Source organism: Schistocerca serialis, chromosome 4 (assembly GCF_023864345.2).
Source record: "Schistocerca serialis cubense isolate TAMUIC-IGC-003099 chromosome 4, iqSchSeri2.2, whole genome shotgun sequence".
In the NCBI taxonomy this organism is placed as follows: Eukaryota; Metazoa; Arthropoda; class Insecta; order Orthoptera; family Acrididae; genus Schistocerca; species Schistocerca serialis.
In genome coordinates this window covers 917169745-917194220 of record NC_064641.1, presented here as the reverse complement: position 1 = coordinate 917194220, position 24476 = coordinate 917169745, and the positions used below count along the sequence as shown (strand labels likewise).

Below are 24476 nucleotides of genomic sequence, written 5' to 3'. Positions count from 1 at the left end.
TCTCCCAAGGCCATCAGTAGTTCTAATGGAATGTTGTCTACTCCCGGGGCCTTGTTTCGACTCAGGTCTTTCAGTGCTCTGTCAAACTCTTCACGCAGTATCTTATCTCCCATTTTGTCTTCATCTACATCCTCTTCCATTTCCATAATATTGTCCTCAAGTACATCGCCCTTGTATAAACCCTCTATATACTCCTTCCACCTTTCTGCCTTCCCTTCTTTGCTTAGAACTGGGTTGCCATCTGAGCTCTTGATATTCATAAAAGTGGTTCTCTTTTCTCCAAAGGTCTCTTTAATTTTCCTGTAGGCAGCATCTATCTTACCCCTAGTGAGACAAGCCTCTACATCCTTACATTTGTCCTCTAGCCATCCCTGCTTAGCCATTTTGCACTTCCTGTCGATATCATTTTTGAGACGTTTGTATTCCTGTGTGCCTACTTCATTTACTGCATTTTTATATTTTCTCCTTTCATCAATTAAATTCAATATTTCTTCTGTTACCCAAGGATTTCTATTAGCCCTCGTCTTTTTACCTACTTGATCGTCTGCTGCCTTCACTACTTCATCCCTCAGAGCTACCCATTCTTCTTCTACTGTATTTCTTTCCCCCATTCCTGTCAATTGTTCCCTTATGCTCTCCATGAGAAAAGCCAAAAGCTATAATTGTCTGAATCTTTTTATTGTGCCTATCGCGACTCAGCATCTCTGCTATATGGTGAGTAGCAACTTTCCTTCTCTAATATTGTTACATTCCATCCTGGATTTTCCATTGTTTGATTTTTGTCTATTTTCTTACATAATTGTTCACTCAATTCAGCACCTAGTGCTCACAACATTAATTTGATTCCCCCAAAAAGAAGAATGAGACAATGAGAAATTGAGATCAATGTTGTTATCATCACATGCTCTAGGCTATAGACAGTGTAACATATGGAAGTTTGGGTCAGTCTGGGGAACGTGCACTGATAACCAAAATGATTCATGATAAGCAAGAAATCTGGATTCAAATCCCAGTCCAGCACAAATTTTCGTATGTCTCTATTGGGTAGTAGAACTATACGTAATACAGCTGATGTCAAGGATTTCGCAGTCAGTGAATTAATTTCAAAAATCATTCAGTACAGTAATACATGAGTTTATGCCTTATCCTATTCGCTTTACATTGTGGTTATGTTACTTAGCTGTACCTCATCATAAAGTTGTTATATGTTATATTTTTGTTGTTAACGTTCATGTGTGTGCACCTTCCATTTGTAGCCTTCCTATTACAAGAATAAATACTTCTCTAAGATTTTTTTCAAGAACTCATCTAATTAAAATAAATGTAATGGACATTGATTTTTGCAGGTTATTGGTGGCATATCGTACAGTATTAGCAGCAGTGGACAACTTAAGTTCAGCAGCAATCTTTGGATTATATTACTTCTGCATGGGTGTCTTGGATGTAGTTAATTTCACAAATTTTGTTCGATATGATTCCCTTGGACAAGAATATCTCTTGGTGGCTCAGCAGTACTCATTAGAACTCAGGGACGAGTGGCATGACTTTCTCAGTAATTTTCCAGCTTTCAACAATGTAACAGTACTGTAAGTTGAAATCCATATTGTACTTCACTTTTCACTCAGCTTTGTGTTTGTTTTAAATAGATAATTCCTTAAAATTAAGTACTTTCAAAAATGGCCATGACTATTGTGCTTGGTTTCTTTAAGTAGTAAAAATCAGAAACGAAATCTTGGAAATTAAGGCAGTTGGTTTTGTCTGATTTTAACAATAATCTACCCAACAAAACAAATAAGAATCAACACACACACACACACACACACACACACACAGTACAGTTTCATTACCAAAGCTTCTTGCAATGAAACTTCTTGTATTTAGGTTATTACTGAGCTTCCGTGTAAGTACAACCATTTTATTCAGATGTATCTACATAATTTTAATTTTACATGCTCAGTTATTCTGTTATGGAAGCTGTTTTTTTTTCTGTGAAGTTCCTTAATTTTCTTTAGTGTGCAGGCAGCACACTAAAAATATATTGGGTTGACAATAGACATTGTTTTGGTAAAGGGTTAATGTGTGAATATATTTGTGAAAATCATCTGTTTCTTGTTTTGAAGTTATGACCCTGATTCATCAACACTGAAATTTTTTGTTGAGATTTTTGACAGCACACAAATTCACAAATGTGTAAGACAACAAGTGTCATGATGTGAAATCTTCTAGAGGTTTACCAGCATGACTCTTTGAGCAACTCGTTTTGTAATTGTGGTAGCCCTTTTGTGAAGTTTGAAAGTTTCATAACTGCTACCCCAGAAGATCACACCCTTTTTATGCAAGCTGTTCATATGAGCATAACAGGCGCACAGCATGCTCCAACAATCCTGAAGCATTCTTAGTACATACAAAATTTTCTAGATGATTTTACAATCTCAAGTGGTCATCAGGCTATACGTCTAGAAATTTTCTTTATGGGCCTTATACAATAGTGTACTTCCCTAACTTAGTTTTTATGTTCCCTTTATAACTTTCCTTGTGATAGACATCAGTAAACATCACTGTATCTACTGTCATCAGATGTTTCAGAAATCATTTACATATGCCAGGGATAACTGAGGGCCTAACATGGATCTCTGATGCATTCAGTAGCTTTTATTTATTTGAAAACAAGGTGAGTATTCAATGATTACATCAAATGCTTTGGATACTTGTATACAAGGCATTTAGGACCTCTTCCATGAAATGAAAGACTGCTTGACTTTTAGGATTATTTTTATAGAGTTATTCTTTGCTTCTTAAACTGGTAGAATCCTTTGACAAGCCATACTTTTTAGTGTAAAGACTGTGGTAAGTTGCTGTGTTATACAGTATTACACAATTTATGCAGTACAAAGAACACTGCTGTCTTTAAATTCTTGGCTTATAGGAAGGGAAAGAAAGAATGGTGTGGCATTCTCAGCTGGAAGACTCTGAGGAGTTGTTTAGTCACCTAATTGGAAATGCTTTTGTTTTTTCATGCACAATAGTCCCTTCCCTTACAGGATATGAAAGGTGTACCTTAAGTGCATTTGTTGTGTGTAGGTGAGTTTTTAGCATTATATTCATATAGTGAACAGTATTTCTGTTAGCTCTCCTCTGGAAGTTTCTGTTTCAGATATCGGCAAAAAGTTGCTCCTCTCCTGCCTTACAAAAGAGCTTGTTCTTCATAGTGTTTTCACTAAAAAAATCGTTTGGTACTAAAAAAACCACGGAAAGTAAAGCTAATGAGAATGAACTAAGAATTACAGTGGATACTAATTGTTATTGCAATTAAATTTCTGATAAAACATGCAACCTAACTGTTATGTAAGTGCACTTTCCAATCACAAATTTCAGTACTCAGTTTCAAATTAATCTACGTAGTGTATTATACTGATATTTTATCATGTGAATAACTATCAACTAGTACTTTTGTGTCTGTCATTTTATAACAATTACAGTATGAATAAACAAGTCAGATGGAAAATTTATACATCAGTAGCAAACAGAATATTCAAGAAAATCTGTTGAAGTTGCATGAATATGACATTTACAAAAATAAACAGTAGCAACAGCGAGCACAATACAAGACATGAATGCAAAGGGAAAAAATGTATGAATGCTGAAATACTTAAAAATCATTCATGAGTCATCTGTAATGCAAGGGACTCCAATCCCAATTCCAACAAAATAAGAGATGCCTGCAGTGCTAGAACCACTATTATCATTAACAGCAGCAGAACAACCACTATCACCATCACACCACAAGCATAATAATAGCGGAAGCAATAAATCAACTGCTAGTCAGAAGAAGACTGACACAACCATCACACTTCAAGAATTTTTTTCTGTTAAGCAGTCAGAAGGGAACACCAAGATCAGTATATCATCAAATCTGTGCCTTAATCCATTCACATTGTGATGGCAAAATGTATAAGGACTAGGCAACAAACTGTGAATAGTCATTTTAAAAGGTAATCTGATGGAAGTTTCTGTGTTGAGTATTAATCAGCACTGGCTACATAGACACATAGATTTGTGCAGCAAAAATACCAGACTTTGACCTGCTAATAGCTTATACAGGGAAACTTTTAAAGGTAGGGGAGAGGGGGTGTTTATCCCTTCTATGCTAAGAGTGATGTTCAACCTAGAGTGGTTAAACTTAATAAGTGATGTATGCTGGAAAATAATTTTGAATACTGTATATGTGAATTGACAGACTGTGAACCCTTCATTGCTTACAGATCCACTACATGTGACTTGACCTTATTCTTACATAATACAGAAGATCTCCAAAATGAAATAACAACTAAGTCAATATGCATATTGGAGCTTGGTGACTTTAATATCAATTTTAACAAGAGTAATGGGAAAGAGGAGCAACTGATAAATCTGTTTTGCTTGTGCAACATGCAACCAACTGTGCATGAAATTATGAGGTATGAAGATGTACCCAAAACAACATGTGATCAGATGATTACCAGTAAACAAAACCAAAAAATATAAACAACTGTTTATTTTCAGGCCTCTGGTTCTGTCTTAGCACAATTACATTATGAGTATGTAGTGCATCAGGACTCACTGTTTTCCCATTATTTCCACTCATATAATACACCACAAGGTATCTGACACACAACCACAATTATTACATCACAGAAGTAGGTAATATGAGTTCCACTCACTACAGAGAGTACAAGTTACCAGCTCTAACTGAGCAGAGAGCCAGATGTTCCAGGTAGGTGGATTACAGATGACCCATGAATGATTTTTAAGTATTTCAGCATTCATACATTTTTTCCCTTTGCATTCATGTCTTGTATTGTGCTCGCTGTTGCTACTGTTTATTTTTGTAAATGTCATATTCATGCAACTTCAACAGATTTTCTTGAATATTCTGTTTGCTACTGATGTATAAATTTTCCATCTGACTTGTTTATTCATACTGTAATTGTTATAAAATGACAAACACAAAAGTACTAGTTGATAGTTATTCACATGATAAAATATCATTATAATACACTACGTAGATTAATTTGAAACTGAGTACTGAAATTTGTGATTGGAAAGTGCACTTACATAACAGTTAGGTTGCATGTTTTATCAGAAATTTAATTGCAATAACAATTAGTATCCACTGTAATTCTTAGTTCATTCTTATTAGCTTTACTTTCTGTGCTTTTTTTAGTACCAAACGATTTTTTTAGTGAAAACACTATGAAGAACAAGCTCTTTTGTAACAAAATATATAAGGCAGGAGAGGAGCAACTTTTTGCCGACATCTGAAACAGAAACTTCCAGAGGAGAGCTAACAGAAATACTGTACACTATATGAATATAATGTTAAAAACTCACCTACACACAACAAATGCACTTAAGGTACACCTTTAATATCCTGTAAGGAATGGGACTATTGTGCATGAAAAAACAAAAGTGTTTCCAATTAGGTGACTAAACAACTCCTCAGAGTCTTCCAGCTGAGAATGCCACACCATTATTTCTTTCCCTTCCTATAAGCCAAGAATTTAAAGACAGTAGTGTTCTTTGTACTGCATAAATTGTGTAATACTGTATAACACAGCAACTTACCACAGTCTTTACACTAAAAAGTATGGCTTATCAAAGGATTTTACCAGTGTAAGAAACAAAGAATAACTCTATAAAAATAATCCTAAAAGTCAAGCTATGTATCTCTTCATATGCTCCAGGAGAAGGAAAATAACAAATAAGTAAAATGATAGCTGAATGCCTTGAAATGAATGCCCTACATGATAAAAGTTTATTCCCATTTTATACACATAACCAAAGATATTTGATATAATTTTTGAAGTTAATAGTTCATGTCACCACCACCAGTCCTTGAAACTGGGTAAGGAATATTGCTGGTAACACAGAGCATGTTAGGTCACATTCCAAGGAACTGCATTCTTATGTTGTATTTTGTGTAAGGGATGCAGCTTGCTCTTTAAATGACACAATGCACTGTGCACCTTACTATGCCAAGAGCTATGTTTCGGTATTCTAGTTGATCCACTGTTAAAAGCAATTCCATGAAGAGAATAGCCTGTTATGTGTCATTTTTCTAATAGCTGGTGACTACCATCATAATACTAAAAAATATTCTCACTGCTATGCCCACACAAATCACAGCAGTTCCTACAACTTTGTGTTATTATTATTATTATTATTATTATTATTAAGTCTCATTGCACATATTCATGCTGGGTTACTAGTTTTGGTCATAAGCAATTATCATCTTCAGATCAAAAAAAAAAAAAAAAAATTAAAAGTAACATTAATGAATCACTATTTTCTTAGATGACATAGAAAAATATTTGAAATTAAAGATTTTAAAATTGTACCTGCGTACTGATATTACATAGACTGAGACTAGTTAAGACATAAAATTAAAATACATGTTACAGTGCCTGATTAATTGTTAATAGTGAAGGGTTATAATTCGTCAAAAAGAAGTCAAAGTTGTACAATAGAAGTAATAACACAAAAGTATGTTTGTGAGTACATTCCATGACATCAAACATTATACTGAACCCACTATGCACAATGCAAATTCATACATCACGAATGATGGGTAGAGGAGGGAGGAAGGTGAGAGAGGAGATAAAATGCTGATGCATGCATTCTTAAAATGTAACACAGAACTATTCCAAAGAGACAGTACAAATAATTTGACATTAAGGAGTAAAATAGATAATGTATGTAACACTGATATATAACACATCTTGCTCAAATTTGTGAATAAAATGAAACAGTGAACTAAAACAGTACACACAGTTCCACAATAGTTCATCTGAAGTGTATTCTGCTTGTGTACACAGGGCTCAGTCTATCTCTGGCCACACTGTCTTTCAGCCATGCTGCTAATGAGTGTGGTGAGCTGCTGAGGTCATGTTGTCTTGTGCCAAGTGGGGTTGTTGCAAAGGTGTTCAACTGCTTCTAATAGGCTCATCCAAGCAGATCATCAAAATTCTTGTAGTACACTGAATTCATGAAGACACACTGAAGATTAAGTATTTTATCTGGTTCTGTTAGGTGGTGTCCATATATTTCAACTTCTTCCACAACATTTAAAAAATGTCTCTTAGTTGCTGTATGTAAAACTTCCAAGATGTGTTTCTGTTAGTCGTACTGAGTTACTTGAGATGATCTTCATATGCTGTCTTATTATTTTGTATTGCTGTGTGTTCTGTAAACTGGATCTTGGAAGTTTTACCTGTCTGACCTACATACTGTTTATGACAGTATTTGCACTTGATCCTGTAGATTCTCGATGCCTTAAATTTGCCACTTGATTTACTTGTATAATGTTTTAGCCTACATTGAAGAATTTCACTTAGGCAAATTCTATTCTTAACTCTCTTTCCTGAAACAGTAATGCTATTGAATGTGACACGTTTTGTCTATATTCTGTAGGCATGTACACTGTTTGTTGCACTTGATGTTAATCTTGTAATGCAACAAAGTCTGTTCTCTAAAAGTGCTCTGTTTTAAATTTTTGAGATACTTTATTAACTACTTCAGCCTTGTAACCATTGCTTACAGCAACTTACAAAATTCTTCACAAATCTGATGACAGTAACAATCCTTTCAGTACCGTCAAATGCGGTGATTTCGGAAGGTTTCTCGTTATTTTGATTGTAACTTTCGTATATATTGTTAGATTAAATTGATTGTTATGGAAGTGGTAGGGTATATGTGTAATGAATAAAATATCCCAGAAAAAGAAAGTGTATATGTAGGTATATTCATCTGAGGCAGTTAAATGAAGTGTCCGAAGTCACACCATGGATTGGGGTGATTTTGGACACATATGTTTTTTAAATCTCTGTCCGAAGTTACAGTATATAGAGGGCGAATTCAGAGAGTTACTGCCTTTTTTAAAAATTATACATGCTTTTTATTTGATTTTGGTGACATTTTACACATTTTAAGGTAGCCCTTTGTTACGAATAAGTGATACAAAATGATGGTTTCATCATAGTTGATCATGTTGCTAGGTGGGAGATTTTCCAGCTTTGCCTTGATATTGGAGAAAAACATCTTAACAGTCACTTTGTTCACTTCTGCATGAGCTCATTTAATATTTTTCCTTAAGTGAATCAATAGATCTTCTGACTGTTGTTTGAGGAATAAATGCACCCATTCTTCTCCTGGCAAATTATTATGAAATTTCTTCTCTTTTTGGCCAGATTTATCAAGGTAGCCTTTAACTAAATATCTAATACCCAATTTAGTGAAGGGAAATCCCCAATGTGCAGCCCTCAGGATACCTTGCTTCAACATTTCTTCTTCTTCTTCTTCTTCTTCATTTAGCACTGGCTGTCCTCCCACTTTTTTCGGATGTGCTTCCTGCACTTTATTTTGTAGGGTTGATTTAGGTTGTTGTTGTTGTTGTGGTCTTCAGTCCTGAGACTGGTTTGATACAGCTCTCCATGCTACTCTATCCTGTGCAAGCTTTTTCATCTCCCAGTACCTACTGCAACCTACATCCTTCTGAATCTGCTTAGTGTATTCATCTCTTGGTCTCCCTCTACGATTTTTACCCTCCACGCTGCCCTCCAATACTAAATTGGTGATCCCATGATGCCTCAGAACATGTCCTACCAACCGATCCCTTCTTCTGGTCAAGTTGTGCCACAAACTTCTCTTCTCCCCAATCCTATTCAATACTTCCTCATTAGTTATGTGATCTATCCATCTAATCTTCAGCATTCTTCTGTAGCACCACATTTCGAAAGCTTCTATTCTCTTCTTGTCCAAACTATTTATCGTCCATGTTTCACTTCCATACATGGCCACACTCCATACGAATACTTTCAGAAATGACTTCCTGACACCTAAATCAATACTGGATGTTAACAAATTTCTCTTCTTCAGAAACGCTTTCCTTGCCATTGCCACTCTACATTTTATATCCTCTATACTTCGACCATCATCAGTTATTTTGCTCCCCAAATAGCAAAACTCCTTTACTACTTTAAGTGCCTCATTTCCTAATCTAATTCCCTCAGCATCACCCGACTTAATTCGACTACATTCCATTATCCTTGTTTTGCTTTTGTTGATGTTCATCTTATATCCTCCTTTCAAGACACTGTCCATTCCATTCAACTGCTCTTCCAAGTCCTTTGCTGTCTCTGACAGAATTACAATGTCATCGGCGAACCTCTCAGTTTTTATTTCTTCTCCATGAATTTTAATCCCTACTCCGAATTTTTCTTTTGTTTCCTTTACTGCTTGCTCAATATACAGATTGAACAACATCGGGGAGAGGCTACAACCCTGTCTTACTCCCTTCCCCACCACTGCTTCCCTTTCATGTCCCTCGACTCTTATAACTGCCATCTGGTTTCTGTACAAATTGTAAATAGCCTTTCGCTCCCTGTATTTTACCCCTGCCACCTTTAGAATTTGAAAGAGAGTATTCCAGTCAACATTGTCAAAAGCTTTCTCTAAGTCTACAAATGCTAGAAACGTAGGTTTGCCTTTCCTTAATCTTTCTTCTAAGATAAGTCGTAAGGTCAATATTGCCTCACGTGTTCCAGTGTTTCTACGGAATCCAAACTGATCTTCCCCGAGGTCGGCTTCTACTAGTTTTTCCATTCGTCTGTAAAGAATTCGTGTTAGTATTTTGCAGCTGTGACTTATTAAGCTGATAGTTCGGTAATTTTCACATCTGTCAACACCTGCTTTCTTTGGGATTGGAATTATTATATTCTTCTTGAAGTCTGAGGGTATTTCGCCTGTTTCATACATCTTGCTCACCAGATGGTAGAGTTTTGTCAGGACTGGCTCTCCCACGGCCGTCAGTAGTTCCAATGGAATATTGTCTACTCCGGGGGCCTTGTTTCGACTCAGGTCTTTCAGTGCTCTGTCAAATTCTTCACGCAGTATCGTATCTCCCATTTCATCTTCATCTACATCCTCTTCCATTTCCATAATATTGTCCTCAAGTACATCGCCCTTGTATAGACCCTCTATATACTCCTTCCACCTTTCTGCTTTCCCTTCTTTGCTTAGAACTGGGTTTCTATCTGAGCTCTTGATATTCATAAAAGGGGGGTCTCTTATCTCCCAAGGTCTCTTTAATTTTCCTGTAGGTGGTATCTATCTTACCCCTAGTGAGATAGGCCTCTACATCCTTACATTTGTCCTCTAGCCATCCCTGCTTAGCCATTTTGCACTTCCTGTCGATCTCATTTTTGAGACGTTTGTATTCCTTTTTGCCTGTTTCACTTACTGCATTTTTATATTTTCTCCTTTCATCAATTAAATTCAATATTTCTTCTGTTACCCAAGGATTTCTGCTAGCCCTCGTCTTTTTACCTACTTAATCGTCTGCTGCCTTCACTACTTCATCCCTCAAAGCTACCCATTCTTCTTCTACTGTATTTATTTCCCCCATTCCTGTCAATTGCTCCCTTATGCTCTCCCTGAATCTCTGTACAACCTCTGGTTCTTTTAGTTTATCCAGGTCCCATCTCCTTAAATTCCCACCTTTTTGCAGTTTCTTCGGTTTTAATCTACAGGTCATAACCAATAGATTGTGGTCAGAGTCCACATCTGCCCCTGGAAAAGTCTTACAATTTAAAACCTGGTTCCTAAATCCTTGTCTTACCATTATATAATCTATCTGATACCTTTTAGTATCTCCAGGATTCTTCCATGTATACTACCTTCTTTCATGATTCTTAAACCAAGTGTTAGTTATGATTATGTTGTGCTCTGTGCAAAATTCTACCAGGCGGCTTCCTCTTTCATTTCTGTCCCCCAATCCATATTCACCTACTATGTTTCCTTCTCTCCCTTTTCCTACACTCGAATTCCAGTCACCCATGACTATTAAATTTTCGTCTCCCTTCACAATCTGAATAATTTCTTTTATTTCATCATACATTTCTTCAATTTCTTCGTCATCTGCAGAGCTAGTTGGCATATAAACTTGTACTACTGTAGTAGGTGTGGGCTTCGTATCTATCTTGGCCACAATAATGCGTTCACTATGCTGTTTGTAGTAGCTTACCCGCATTCCTATTTTCCTATTCATTATTAAACCTACTCCTGCATTACCCCTATTTGATTTTGTGTTTATAACCCTGTAGTCACCTGACCAGAGGTCTTGTTCCTCCTGCCACCGAACTTCACTAATTCCCACTATATCTAACTTCAACCTATCCATTTCCCTTTTTAAATTTTCTAACCTACCTGCCTGATTAAGGGATCTGACATTCCACGCTCCGATCCGTAGAACGCCCGTTTTCTTTCTCCTGATAACGACATCCTCTTGAGTAGTCCCCGCCCGGAGATCCGAATGGGGGACTATTTTACCTCCGGAATATTTTACCCAAGAGGACGCCATCATCATGTAATCATACAGTAAAGCTGCATGCCCTCGGGAAAAATTACGGCTGTAGTTTCCCCTTGCTTTCAGCCGTTCGCAGTACTAGCACAGCAAGGCCGTTTTGGTTGATTTAGGTATACCATACAAACCACACACTTTTCGGTATGATAATTTACCACTCTGAATATTATGAACAGCTTTATATAAAAGTTCCGGGTGATAATTACACCATACTGTAGCACCTCTCCTGCTCTTATATGTTCTTGGCATTGTCTGAAATCACAACATACAGTACACAGTTTTACAAAAACCATCATTATTTTATAACCTTGCACAAGAAACTTGACAAACTTGTACAGAAATTGTCTCAACGCTGTTATCTACAGAGTGCGTCAACAATTACAGTTACAATAAATTCCCACTCGACGCAACAATAGAAAGTTTCTACTTTACGATATTGCATGGATTTTTAACACTGAGACTGTTCATCAATTATTCACCTAGGGAAACAACTGATGCAAAATAAAAGTTGTGGAAAGCAATAAATGCAATCTTGCGCTTAAAGTAACTGGCGCACAGACATTCAAATAAGTATTTCTTTGTTTCTATGCACTGCCAAAGAGCAAATAAGCCATACTGTCCGAATTTGCCCCGGTGTCCGAAATCACCCCATTTGATGGTACTTCCCCATAAATTTAATAAAACAATGACTTCAGTTTTTGGAATATCTATAAAATTTAGTTTATTTAGATGCACTGTACTTTGCACACTATATCTGTGCAGTAGTGCCATATCGGAAAGACAGTTCATAAGCTAAAGAAAACTTATGACCAAGAGGAACATGTGGAACCAATGTACACTCTACTCTAGATTTTATCACTACCAGTTTGAGAAAGGTACCTAGTGATAAATTGCTGTTATCTTTAAAGTTTAATATTTTACCTTACTAATGTGCAATATTTGAAAGCAAACAAAGTTTCAATTGGGAAAATGAAAGTTGTGAGACAGTGCTTAATTCTTGAATGTGTGTATTACCAAGAAGGAATAAACAAAGTTAGAACCACAAGAAACTAGTCTCATTTGGTTTACTCTTGGGTCCTAAAATGAACATGACTCAGTATTTCAGTAATCCATATGTCTGGCATCTTCAGGAGAGACACTGCTGCTTCTAAGTCCTGCTGAAAACTGATGCCAATACCTCAGAAGACTACCAAGAATTATTACACTGGGAGGCGCCACATAGTCAATTAGATTCCTGTTTTTACTTAATTATACACTGACTTAAAAAAAGGTATTCGACACACTGGGACATTGTTTTCATACATTATTCCAGCATTGTCATTACTTTTGATTTGTCACCAGAGCTACAATGATCAGCTTGAAGTCTACAGATTACCTGGAAAGCATGGAATTATTTAAAATTTCTTGAAGTTAGACAACTATACTGCAGCTCTGATGCTACGAGTCAAATTTGGGAACAGTAGAATTCCAACATCAAAACTGTTGTATTAATCAAGACACAAACAGAACACCTTGGAAAACCATATCATTTCCAAAATTTACTAACATGTATTTTGCTTGTCCTTAGTCACAATTTTAGCACAAGTACCACCAGCTTCCAGGTCTACCATACAATCCGGATTAATGTATACAGGGGATAGGCAAAATAATATGAACACCTATAATTACTTGGGAATGGTTTATTAATAAGGGGTTGGACCCCCATTTGCCCATTTCAGCTGTGATTCTTACTGCAATACTGGCATATGTGTGGTGTCACCGCCAGACACCACACTTGCTAGGTGGTAGCCTTTACCGTATTTACTCAAATCTAAGCCGCACTTTTTTTCCGGTTTTTGTAATAAAAAAAACCGCCTGCGGCTTAGAATCGAGTGCAAAGTAAGTGGAAGTTCTGAAAAATGTTTGTAGGTGCTGCTAAAACAAACTTGTGCCATCGAATATATGTAGTGATATACAGGCATGCTTTCCAGGCACAAAGATAAATACTGGCGCCAAAACCTCTGCGTCAGTAAAAAAAAAAAGTGGAAGAAGAGCTTTTTCTCCACCCCGAGTTTCGACCACTGCATTTTTCATACATTATCCAAGGAAGTAAATACAAATTCCGTATTGTTCATCTTCGAATGTAGCAGCATTTCAATGTACTACAAAAATCCGACTGGCAAGACTGTTTAGGATGTTTATCAATATGGCCAACTCTACGTTCTGAATTTTTTCCTATCTGTGAGAAGAGATCATTGCTAATAGGAATTTTATGAATTGTGAATCACATGCAGTATTCTCTTCACCATAAGAATAATACGAATATCAACATTTTGCCATGTATTCTTTCATGTTTGCTGCTATCTCATTTAAATCCTGTCTGCCTAATAAACTACGAAACTAGAGTGAGACAACAGCAAATGCGGAAGAATATACATATCATGTCATGTTTATATTTGTATTATTCTTATGCCTAATAGTGATACAGTCAGAAAAGAAGCACGGCAATTGACTAGAATTTTAAATCTAAGATGACTCTAATTTCTGTGCAGAATGTAATGTACTAAAGAGGCGGCTGCAAAGATTTTTAGACGGAAAAAATTTTTCGCTAAATTCTCGTTCAGAACATTTTCTATCATACGCAGTCTGTTATTTGGTTCTTGTTGTTCATTATCAAAGAAAGCAGGAGTGTAAGTAACAACAAATAGCAGTCTCTTGCCATTGTTTCACTTTTTTTTTTTTTTATTGTAATTGGCGGTAGCACGCACAAAAGCAAGCCATGCCGCGAGCGGTGACAGGTCATAAACACTCATTATCAGAATGCTACAAACAGTGCATGACACACTACAGTAATGCATTTTCAGCATAGAGTGATGTAAACACCTATAACACAGAGAATGGCACTTATCAAATAAAGGAAAAATAAGCAATCGAATCAAACCAGACGAAGCACGTGAAAAAGGAAGGGTACCCGTATAAATACGGACGGAGCGCCTGACAGATAGCAATGGCTACCTGGTAAAGCTTAACTGTTAAGCTTACGACTCGAAAAACTGCTGTAGCTGTATTGTCATTCATTCGACCTAAATGTGCCTCATATTACAATGGACCAACTTTGTTTCGATTTGGAGGTGCGGCCTAAAACTTTTCTCTCCCCTTGAATTTCGAGTCTCAAATTTCAGGTGCGGCTTAGATTCGGGAAAATTTTTTTTCCTCGATTTCAAGTCTCATTTTTCAGGTGCGGCTTAGATTCGAGTGCGGCTTAGATTCGAGTAAATACAGCTTCCAGGTCTACCATACAATCTGGATTAATGTATACAGGGGATAGGCAAAATAATATGAACACCTATAATTACTTGGGAATGGTTTATTAATAAGGGGTTGGACCCCCATTTGCCCATTTCAGCTGTGATTCTTACTGCAATACTGGCATATGTGTGGTGTCACCGCCAGACACCACACTTGCTAGGTGGTAGCCTTTAAATCTGCCGCGGTCCATTAGTGTACGTCGGACCCGCGTGTCGCCACTATCAGTGATTGCAGACCGAGCGCTGCCACACAGCGGGTCTAGTCTAGAGAGACTCCCTAGCACTCTCCCCAGTTGTACAGCTGACTTTGCTAGTGATGGTTCTCATTAGCCGAGATGACAGTTTAGCTTAGCCTTCAGCTATGTCATTTGCTACGACCTAGCAAGGCACCATATTCAGTTACTATAATCTGAACAGATAATATTGTGAATCATGTACCATCAAGAGCGACATTCTTCATTATTGCATTTAAGTTAAGTATCAATCTAATTATGTCCGCTTTCTGAATTATCATTCTTTGTCATGTTCCAGATCTCACATCAGTATAGTTCTTCCCTCCTCATTGCAGCCTGCGTGAGCTAAAATGCGTGCATTTCGGCCTTCTCTAGTAACACGGTGTTGGCTCTTCTGCCGACACAACAATATGACTGCAGAGTCTCCAGTGGAATGTTATGCCACTCTTCAATCAGTACCTCTTCTTCCTTATGTAGTGACGAGGGGGTTGGAAATCTGCTCTGGAGTCTGTGCTCCAATACTGCCCACAGGGGTTTGACAATGTTCAAGTTCGGGGACTCTGCTGGTCAGGGAAGATGCTGCAGTTAAGTTGCATGCTCCTCATACCATGATTGTACTGTCCTGGCTTTGCGAATGGGTGCATTATCATACTTAAATATGCCATAATTCTTGGGGAACATTATTTGAAACATGGGGTGCACCTGATCACCTAAAATGTTCACATAATTGTTAGCTGTAACATGGCCTTTGAGAGAATACCATGATATGGCTGCCAACACCCATCACACTTCCACCTCCATGCTTAACCATTGGAATCAAGCAATCAGGATTGTAGGCTTCTTTTGACATTATCCAGATGTAAACCCAGTCTGATGGAAATAACAAAAATGTTGACTTGTCGGACCATATGATCAGCCATCCAGGATTTATGCTTCTGACATCATGTTTTATGCTTCTTTGCTTGATTGTCATCACTAATGGTTTCAGTATAGCAGCTCATAGATGAATATTCACTTTATGGAGTTCTAGGCAGACAGTGTTGATAGATACAGGGTTTGAAGATAGCTATTGAGCTCTGCAGTCACTTTTGTCACCATATTTTTGCATTATTTTGACACAATTGGTGTTAGTGTATGTCACTCTGTCATTTAGTTTTGATTTGCACCCATTATTACGTTTAGACAATGGCGTCTTTCCATGCTTTGTGTAGGCTGTCATGACTGTTGAAACAGTTCATGTTGAAACATTCAGTAAGTAGGCTTTCTTGGTTACTGATGCTCCAGCTAATCGGGCCCCCACAATCGGCCCTCTTTGGAACTCTGTTAGGTCTTTGATTGCACATCATCCTTGGCCTCTTGACTGCAAATAGGAAATGTGCACTGCTCACAAACAACCTGCACTGATGCCTACTACATACTGAACACATACAGTCCAGTGCGACACATGCCTAAGCTGCGTTGTTGACAGTTGAACACAATCATCTCATTACTACCAATGTTCACATTATTGTGCCTGTCCCCTGTATATTTAGTGAGTAGATCCATAATGCAAAGGACTTAGTGCAACATGGCTGGCATGTTCCTTCTCATAGGCAGTCACAGCTGGTCTGCTGTTGCTGATTTCAAGAAGAAAGCAATAACTTGAGTACAGATGGATGGTAATTTGGAGATGCATTTCACAGTTGAACCACCAGTCCAACGCCTTAAGAACCTATTTAAACCACTGTATGCAGTGTAAAACTATAGTTCATTGTACCTGAACTGTGACACTTGCATTAGCCCATCTAAAGACTCAAAATGCTTTTGCACAGAGGATTGCCCCTTCTTGAACATAGCAATACAGCAGCAAGACATCATCTTGTTGGCCGAACTGTGATGGTCCCCTCTTTGCTGTACATTTTAAATAAAATTGCATATTTCTAAGTTTTTTAAAGTTGTTCCATCAATTTTATAGTTTAGCATTATATTTACTCAATCCATCCCATCAAAATGTTGTTTACTTCCTTTCATATTAACAGTGTTTCCAATTTTGTTACTTCTGAAGTTGTCTCTTCAGGATCACAATTGCCTTCTCTTGTGGTGATACTCTGGAAGCTTAAGCCACACTTACTTCCTTACCCATACATAATCTAAAAATGAACGTATGTACAAAAAGGTGTCTCTCCTAATAGTCGTCAGGTGCATTTTCTATGGTTTTACGGTTGATAGTTTCAATTTCGTTTATGCATTGTGTATCTGGAGTCAGCCCAGACAAATAGTGCTCATTACATCCTTCATGCAAAACCCAGTGTCCATGGAAGGTGTCACTTTGTTCCCATTACAAACAAACTTGTTTTTAAGGCAGAATTTTATGTGCCCGTTCGATAGAGTGGACCCAGATTAGTCTCATAAAATATTTGTTTTATCAATATGTATTGACAGGGTCACTAAATCTCAAAGAATAACCAGTGCTCCAGCAGTGACAGCACTGCCCTGGCCAACGCTGACCGCTACCACCAAGCATGCGACACTAGAGTTTCTGCTGGAGTACTGGTTATCCTTTATGTTTTACTGCCTCTGTTGGTACATATTGACAAAACAAATATTGTTCTAGACTAGTCTGCATCTGCTCTATCACATGGGTATGTAGATTCCACTTTCAAAATCATTTTGTTTGTAACAATTGACGCTCTGTCTACACTGTGCACTGCATAAAAGATGTAATGAGCACTGTTTTCTTGGACCAACTCCAGTTACCCATGCAAAAGCAAAATTGCAAATATCTGCTAAAACACCAGAGAACATGTGACTGATGGCTCTTAGGAGAGACACCCTGTGTATTTATGTATGTATGTTCCACATCTCCTCCCAAACGACTGGCTTGATTTAAACCAAACTTGGTACATGTATCACTTGTTGGCAGGAAATCATTGCTGTGTGGGTAAGAACCACCTATCTATGAAAGGGGTTGGTGTGGTCATGGGAGGGGTGGGGGTTATGGGTGGGGGAAGCAGCGTAGCCCACAAAGTGCAATACCTATACTTCAGTTATGCAATATTTGAGAATGAGAGCACTTAGAGACTTGCAACAAACTCTACACATAATTCCCAACCTTTATGAAACTTTTTCTTGCTGACAGCCCCCACCAAATGATGAAAGGAAAAAAAATTATTCCTTACTACATTTTTTCAGTTCATGCAGTAAAACTGCTGCATGAAGCATGACAGTTTGATTTATTACTTCTTTACTAGTAACTGTATTCCTGACACATTTTGCAGGCAGTATTCATGTATGCAATGAATGTACAAGGAAAATTATATCATTGTATCACATACGGTTCAGTGGATACGATATCATAAAGACTGAGATGTTTGAAAACCTGCCACATCAAGCATGATATTTTAATTTGTTACGTCTTTACTACTAACTCTATGCACAACACATATTGCAAACAGTATCCAAATATACCACCTGCAAATTATATTATTGTACAGCACATAGTTTAGGAAATATGGCATCATCAAAATTGTGCTGTGTGAAAACAAAACTGGAGGATGAAGGCTGCTAAACATAAAGGTGCATATGCATACAAATAATTGTGAAATATGCTAGATATATGCGAAACATATTTGGCTAGTGGGTACATAGCCATAAGCTCCAAACACATGCACAATTGCATATGTGGGCAAAGACATGGTCAAAAATCTCATCCTAATCCCCTGGAATGATTTCAGCCAAGTTTTATACCCATATTAGTTACAGTGTGGAAAGAAATACTGTTAGGGTAAGAACCACCAGCCTCCTGTAAGGGTGAGTGTAACAACATGGAGAGGGAGTTGGGGGGGGGGGGGGAGGAGATGGACACACAGTGAGCAGGAAAGGACACACTGGCATAGACAGAAGAGGAGGAAGAAATGAACATAGAGAGGGGAGGGGGAAATGAAAAGAGAGAGGGGAGAGGAAGAGATGAACAGAGAAGGGAATGAGGAGATATCAGAAAAAGGAAGGCAGACAAGAGGAGCAGGGAGAGAGGGAGGCCGAGATGGACAGAGAGAAGGGGAAGGAACAGATGGACAGAGAGGGGAGAAGAAGATTCACAGAGAGAGAGGCAAACAGGAGATTGGCCGAGAGAGGGGCAGGTGGAGATGGACAGGGAGTGGGGTGTGGAAGTATTAGACAAAGAAAGGTGGTGGAGGAGGTGGACTGAGGAGCAGTAAAGGGGTAGAAAGAGAGAGGGGATAGAGGAGCTGGACAGATGGGGGTGAAGGAAGAGATGGACAGAGAGAGTGGGAAGGGAGAGATGGACAGAGAGAGGAGGAAGGAGGAGATGGTCTAATAGGAGATTGGAATAAATACATACCCTGGTAATGCCAGAAACTCAGCTAGTAATGTAATAAAACTTGGAGTCCTTAATAAGGCCAGCTGAAATTAGAATTTACTGCATCATCACCCAAATCCCATGCAGTGCCAAAAACAATATAGTCTCCATGCTGTTGTGATAATGGCAACAGAATTGGCTGGATGATGTTCTGTGTGATTTTTATTCTGTATGGCAGTTTGTAGTACATAGTGAATCCATACAAAATATATGGTGTCCATTTTCATTTCTAGATAATAAATGTCTCTGTTTTGTGTACCATATTCTAAGCTTTCAAAATGTGGCGCTACAGAAGAATGCTGAAGATTAGATGGATAGATCACATAACTAATGAGGAGGTATTGAATAGAATTGGGGAGAAGAGAAATTTGTGGCACAACTTGACTAGACGAAGGGATCAGTTGGTAGGACATATTCTGAGGCATCGAGGGATCACCAATTTAGTATTGGAGGGCAGCGTGGAGGGTAAAAATCGTAGAGGGAGACCAAGAGATGAATACGCTAAGCAGATTCAGAAGGATGTAGGTTTCAATAGGTACTGGGAGATGAAGAAGCTTGCACAGGTTAGAGTAGCATGGAGAACTGCATCAAACCAGTCTCTGGACTGAAGACCACCACCACCACCACCACCACAACAACAACAACAACAACAACAATTCTAATGAAGTGTCCATCTGTTTGACAAAACTGCCTTTATATTTTTTAAGTACATAAGTGTTGCATACACACCAATTTTACAAACAACAAAGCAAATGATGATGATATTGTTGTTGTTTTAGTCTTCAGTCTGAAGACTGATTTGATTCAGCTCTCCATGACAGATTATCCTGTGTAAACCTCTTCATCTCTGGTTAGCTACTGCAACCTACATACATCTGAACCTTCTTAGTTTATACAAGACTTGGTCTTCTTCTGCAATTTTTATCACCCACACTTCCTTCCATTGTCAAACTGATGATTCTGTGATATCTCCCTGAATGTGTCCTTTCATCTGATTCCTTCTTTTAGTCTAGTTGTGCCACAAACTTCATTTTTCACCTATTCAGTTCACTACATCTTCATTTGTTGGTCAAGATACCTGCATAATTTTTGACATTTTTCTGTAACACCACATTTCGAAAGCTTTTATTCTCTTCTTTTCTGAACTGATTGCTGCCTATTACTCACTTCCATTAAAGGCTACACTCTGTACAAATACCATAAGAAAATATTTCCTAACTCTTAAATTTATGTTGGATATTCACAAATTCTCTTTTTCAGAAATGTTTTTCTTGCTATTCTCAGTCTGTGTTTTGCATCCTACCTACTTTCATGGTCATCAGTTATTTTGCTGCCCATGTAGCATAATTAATCTGCTTTTAATACTTTTAACGTCAAATTTGCTAAACTAATTCTTTCAGTTGTGCGTGATTTAATTCAACTACACCCCATCATTCTTGGTTTACTCTTGTTGAGATTCATCTTATAATCTCATTTCAATACTCTATGCATTCCATTCAGGTGTTCTTCCTAGTCCACTGCTGCCTCTGAAAGAATTACAGTGTCATTGGCAAACATCAAATTTTTATTTCTTCTTCCTGAGTTTTAGTTCCCAAACTCTTTGCCTTTAAATACGTCTGCTTGTGTCTGTATATGTGTGGATGGATATGTGTGTGTGTGTGTGTGTGTGTGTGTGTGTGTGTGTGTGTGTGTGTGTGTGTGTGTGTGTGTGTGTGTGCGCGCGTGCGAGTGTATACCTCTCCTTTTTTCCCCCTAAGGTAAGTCTTTCCGCTCCCAGGATTGGAATGACTCCTTACCCTCTCCCTTAAAACCCACATCCTTTAGTCTTTCCCTCTCCTTCCCTCTTTCCTGACGAAGCAACCGTTGGTTGCAAATGCTTGAAATTTTGTCTGTGTGTTTGTGTGTTTTTTTGTTGTGTCTATCTACCAGCACTTTCCCATTTGGTAAGTCATGGAATCTTTGTTTTAATATATTTTTCCCATGTGGAATGTTTCTCTCTATTTTATTCAGTTTATATAAATTTATATGTATTTGTGACAAGTTTATTATTACCTCTTAAATGTAAATGTGTTTCAATTTTTGTGTACTTATAACACACCTAACAGGACTACTTCTGTTAGTATCTTTGGAAGCACCTCCTATATGTATTATGTTGTGTCTAGACAAGACAGCCTAGACACAATGAGAGGAAGCCGAAAGGCACGCGCTAAGCTAAAGCTGGATGCTATAAAGAAAAGTACGTAGCTTCTGGAATACTTAACTTTAATCCATCCTTTTGGTACATCTGGAGATTGTGGCAATACAAGTGAGACTCTTTAGATACATGCAATGTTACTAATGGCGCCTGGCTAGGTCGTAGCCATTGACTCAGCTGATGGCTATTCTAACTATCGGCTCGGCTAATGAGCAATGTTTCGTCCATGAAGTCGCTAGCAAAGTCATCCGTACAACTGGGGCAAGTGCTAGTCCGTATCTCGAGACCTGCCTTGTGGTGGCGCTCAGTCTGCGATCCCTGACAGTGGCGACACGCGGGTCCGATATGTACTAATGGACCGCGGCCGATTTAAAGCTACCACCTAGCAAGTGTGGTGTCTGGCGGTGACACCACATATTATGTATTCTTGTTTTATATATTCTGCATTCTTGAGGGACACCTCACTGTGAGTCTAAGGAACAAAAGGTGTATCTAATGTAATCTCCGCTTGTATGTTATCCAAAGAATCTCTACAATTATTAGGGAAAGTTCATCCACTCCATGTGTCTTGCTTTTGCTTAGGTCTGTCAGTGATCTTCTTACAGTTTCATATCTCTCACCTCATATTCATCCACTTCCTCTCCCTTTTCCATGAAGTTGTCTTCAGGTTTAATCCATTTTATACATTTTTTCCTTCTCCCAACTACAGCTTCATATTTTTATCTAGTCATTCTTCCTTTGCCATTTTGCACCTCCTTTCAATTTCGGTTTTTACATGGTTGTATTCTCTCCTATCTGCATCACTTGAAGATATTTTTAAATTTTCTTATTTTATCAGTGAATTCAGTATCCTATGAGGTATTCAAGAATTTAAACTGAGCCATGTCTTTTTGACTTAATTGTTCTTCTGTTGCCTTGACTGTTATTCTTCTCAAAGCTACCCATCCATCTTATCTTGTATTCATTTGCCCTGTTTCAGCCAGTCATTGCCTAATTATTCATCCTTAATCAACAGTTTATAACCCATAAATTATGGCCAGGCTCTACATTTCCCTGGTGGAAACGCTTACAGTTTAAAATTTGGGGTTGAAATCTCTACCTTACCATTATATAATCTGTCTGAAACCTTCTTTTGCCTCCAGGTCTCTTACACGTAGTCCATAAATTTTCATGATTCTTAAACCAAATTTTAACGATGATTAAATTGTGCTCTGTGCAAAATTCTACTAAAGGGCTTCCCCCTCCCCCTTTCTGGTTCAAGCTTTTGTACTGTTTTTCTTTCTCTTCCATTCTCTACTGTCAAACTGTGGTCCCCATTGACATTTTCCCTTAATCGCCTGAATAATTTCATTTATCTCATCAAACATTCTTTTAATCTGTTCATCATCTGTGGAGCTACTAGGCATATAAACATGTACTACTGTGGTGGATGTTGGCTTTGTGTGTATGTTCAATGCTAATGCATTCACTATGCTGTCCATTGTAGCTCACTTTATTGAATATTAGACTTCCTCCTGCATGAGGCATATTTGATTTTGTGTTGGTAACACTATGCTACCCTGGCCAGAAGTCTTGGTCCATCTGACACTAACTTCAGTATTTCCTGCTGGATTGTCAATCTGTTTCTCCATTTACAATCTTTAACATACCTACATGATTAAGGGAACTAACATTCCACTCTCCAGCCCGCAGAATATCAAATTTGATTTTTCCAATAGAAACATCCTCCTGAGAAAACCCACCAGAGATCCAAATGGGTCACTGTTTCACATCTCAAATATTATACCCAAGTGGCTGCCGTCATCATTAAATCATACAATAGAGCTCCATGTCCTCAGGAAAATATAATAACTGCAGTTCCTTTTGCTTTCAGCCTCTCACAGAACCAACATATCAACACCATTTTAGCTAAAGGCCAGGTCAGAAAATCATTCAGTCTTTTGCACCTGCAACTACTGAGCAGCTTGCTGCCTTATGTTAGTTTGGCCTCTTAACGGATACTGATACTATGTGGTTGCAGCTGCAGTATTGCTGTCTATATTGTTAGGGAATGCAAGCCACCCTACCACGGCAGGATACACTGTTCGTGGATGTATCTGTACAGACTCAGTCTGTTTATATATGGAATAGTCTTTGTGATAGCGGTCATTCTTGTCTAACTCCTTGAAATAATTTAGCAGTGATGTTACTGGTTTTGTTTGTTCTTATACTTTTTAATTGCTTTTATACAGAGATTTTATTGCATTAATGAGATATGTCGGTATTATACCCTCGCTCATTAAAAAACACACATATGTGTCTTATGCACCTGTCAAAGGCCTTTACAAAGCCAATCAATAAATAATGTGTTGTCAGACTCCAGGACTCTGGGTTCTAATTAACCTGCTCTTCCTTTTTAGCTTTCTCCAGCCTATCTCTCCCTTGTCCCAGGAAACAACTAACAGTTCCAAAAGCTAAGATAGTTGTCACTTTTTTTTTTATACATCTGTCTGTCAGTAATACTACATATGTCAGCTCCTGTAAGTAAATTCTAGTGAGCAGTTGTGTCTCATAATTAATTAATTTTCTCAAATGAATTTCCTTTTTTATACAATTAATCCAATTTTTAGTACACACTATTATTCGCCCCTAGGGTCTCACTTCCATCACTGATAGTTACATTCCTCTTTCAGTACCAAGTATCACATCACTCCCATTATGTTTGAAAAGTTTTTCATACTATGACACTTTTTATTTTTTGTTCTATGCATAATATCATAATAGCAGTCATTTTCTGGGTTCAGACACTGGTATTTTGGAGCACTGCATAGATAAATTTATCCCGAATGGAAGATCCTGGAGAAAATTCCACACATAGGCAGAACACACAGCTATGAAAACTCTTATATTCTTAACTTCAGTATGATTTATTTACGCATTATCCATAGACAAATACAAAATTTGTTTTGCATTGTGGACACAAGTTACAATTCATGTCATAACTCTCTAGGATCAGTTGCAAAACATA

The 24476-nt window shown here is 37.8% G+C and overlaps 1 protein-coding gene across 1 annotated transcript in view; it reads left to right on the top strand.

Annotated features, from left to right (window-relative positions):
* The window catches only part of LOC126474841 (atrial natriuretic peptide receptor 2-like), a 192609-nt gene that overhangs the window by 8401 nt on the left and 159732 nt on the right, over positions 1 to 24476 (top strand). The window contains exon 2 of the mRNA XM_050102319.1: positions 1347 to 1586. Coding sequence (XP_049958276.1) covers positions 1347 to 1586 — 240 coding nt within the window. The remainder of the gene's footprint in view (positions 1 to 1346; positions 1587 to 24476) is intronic.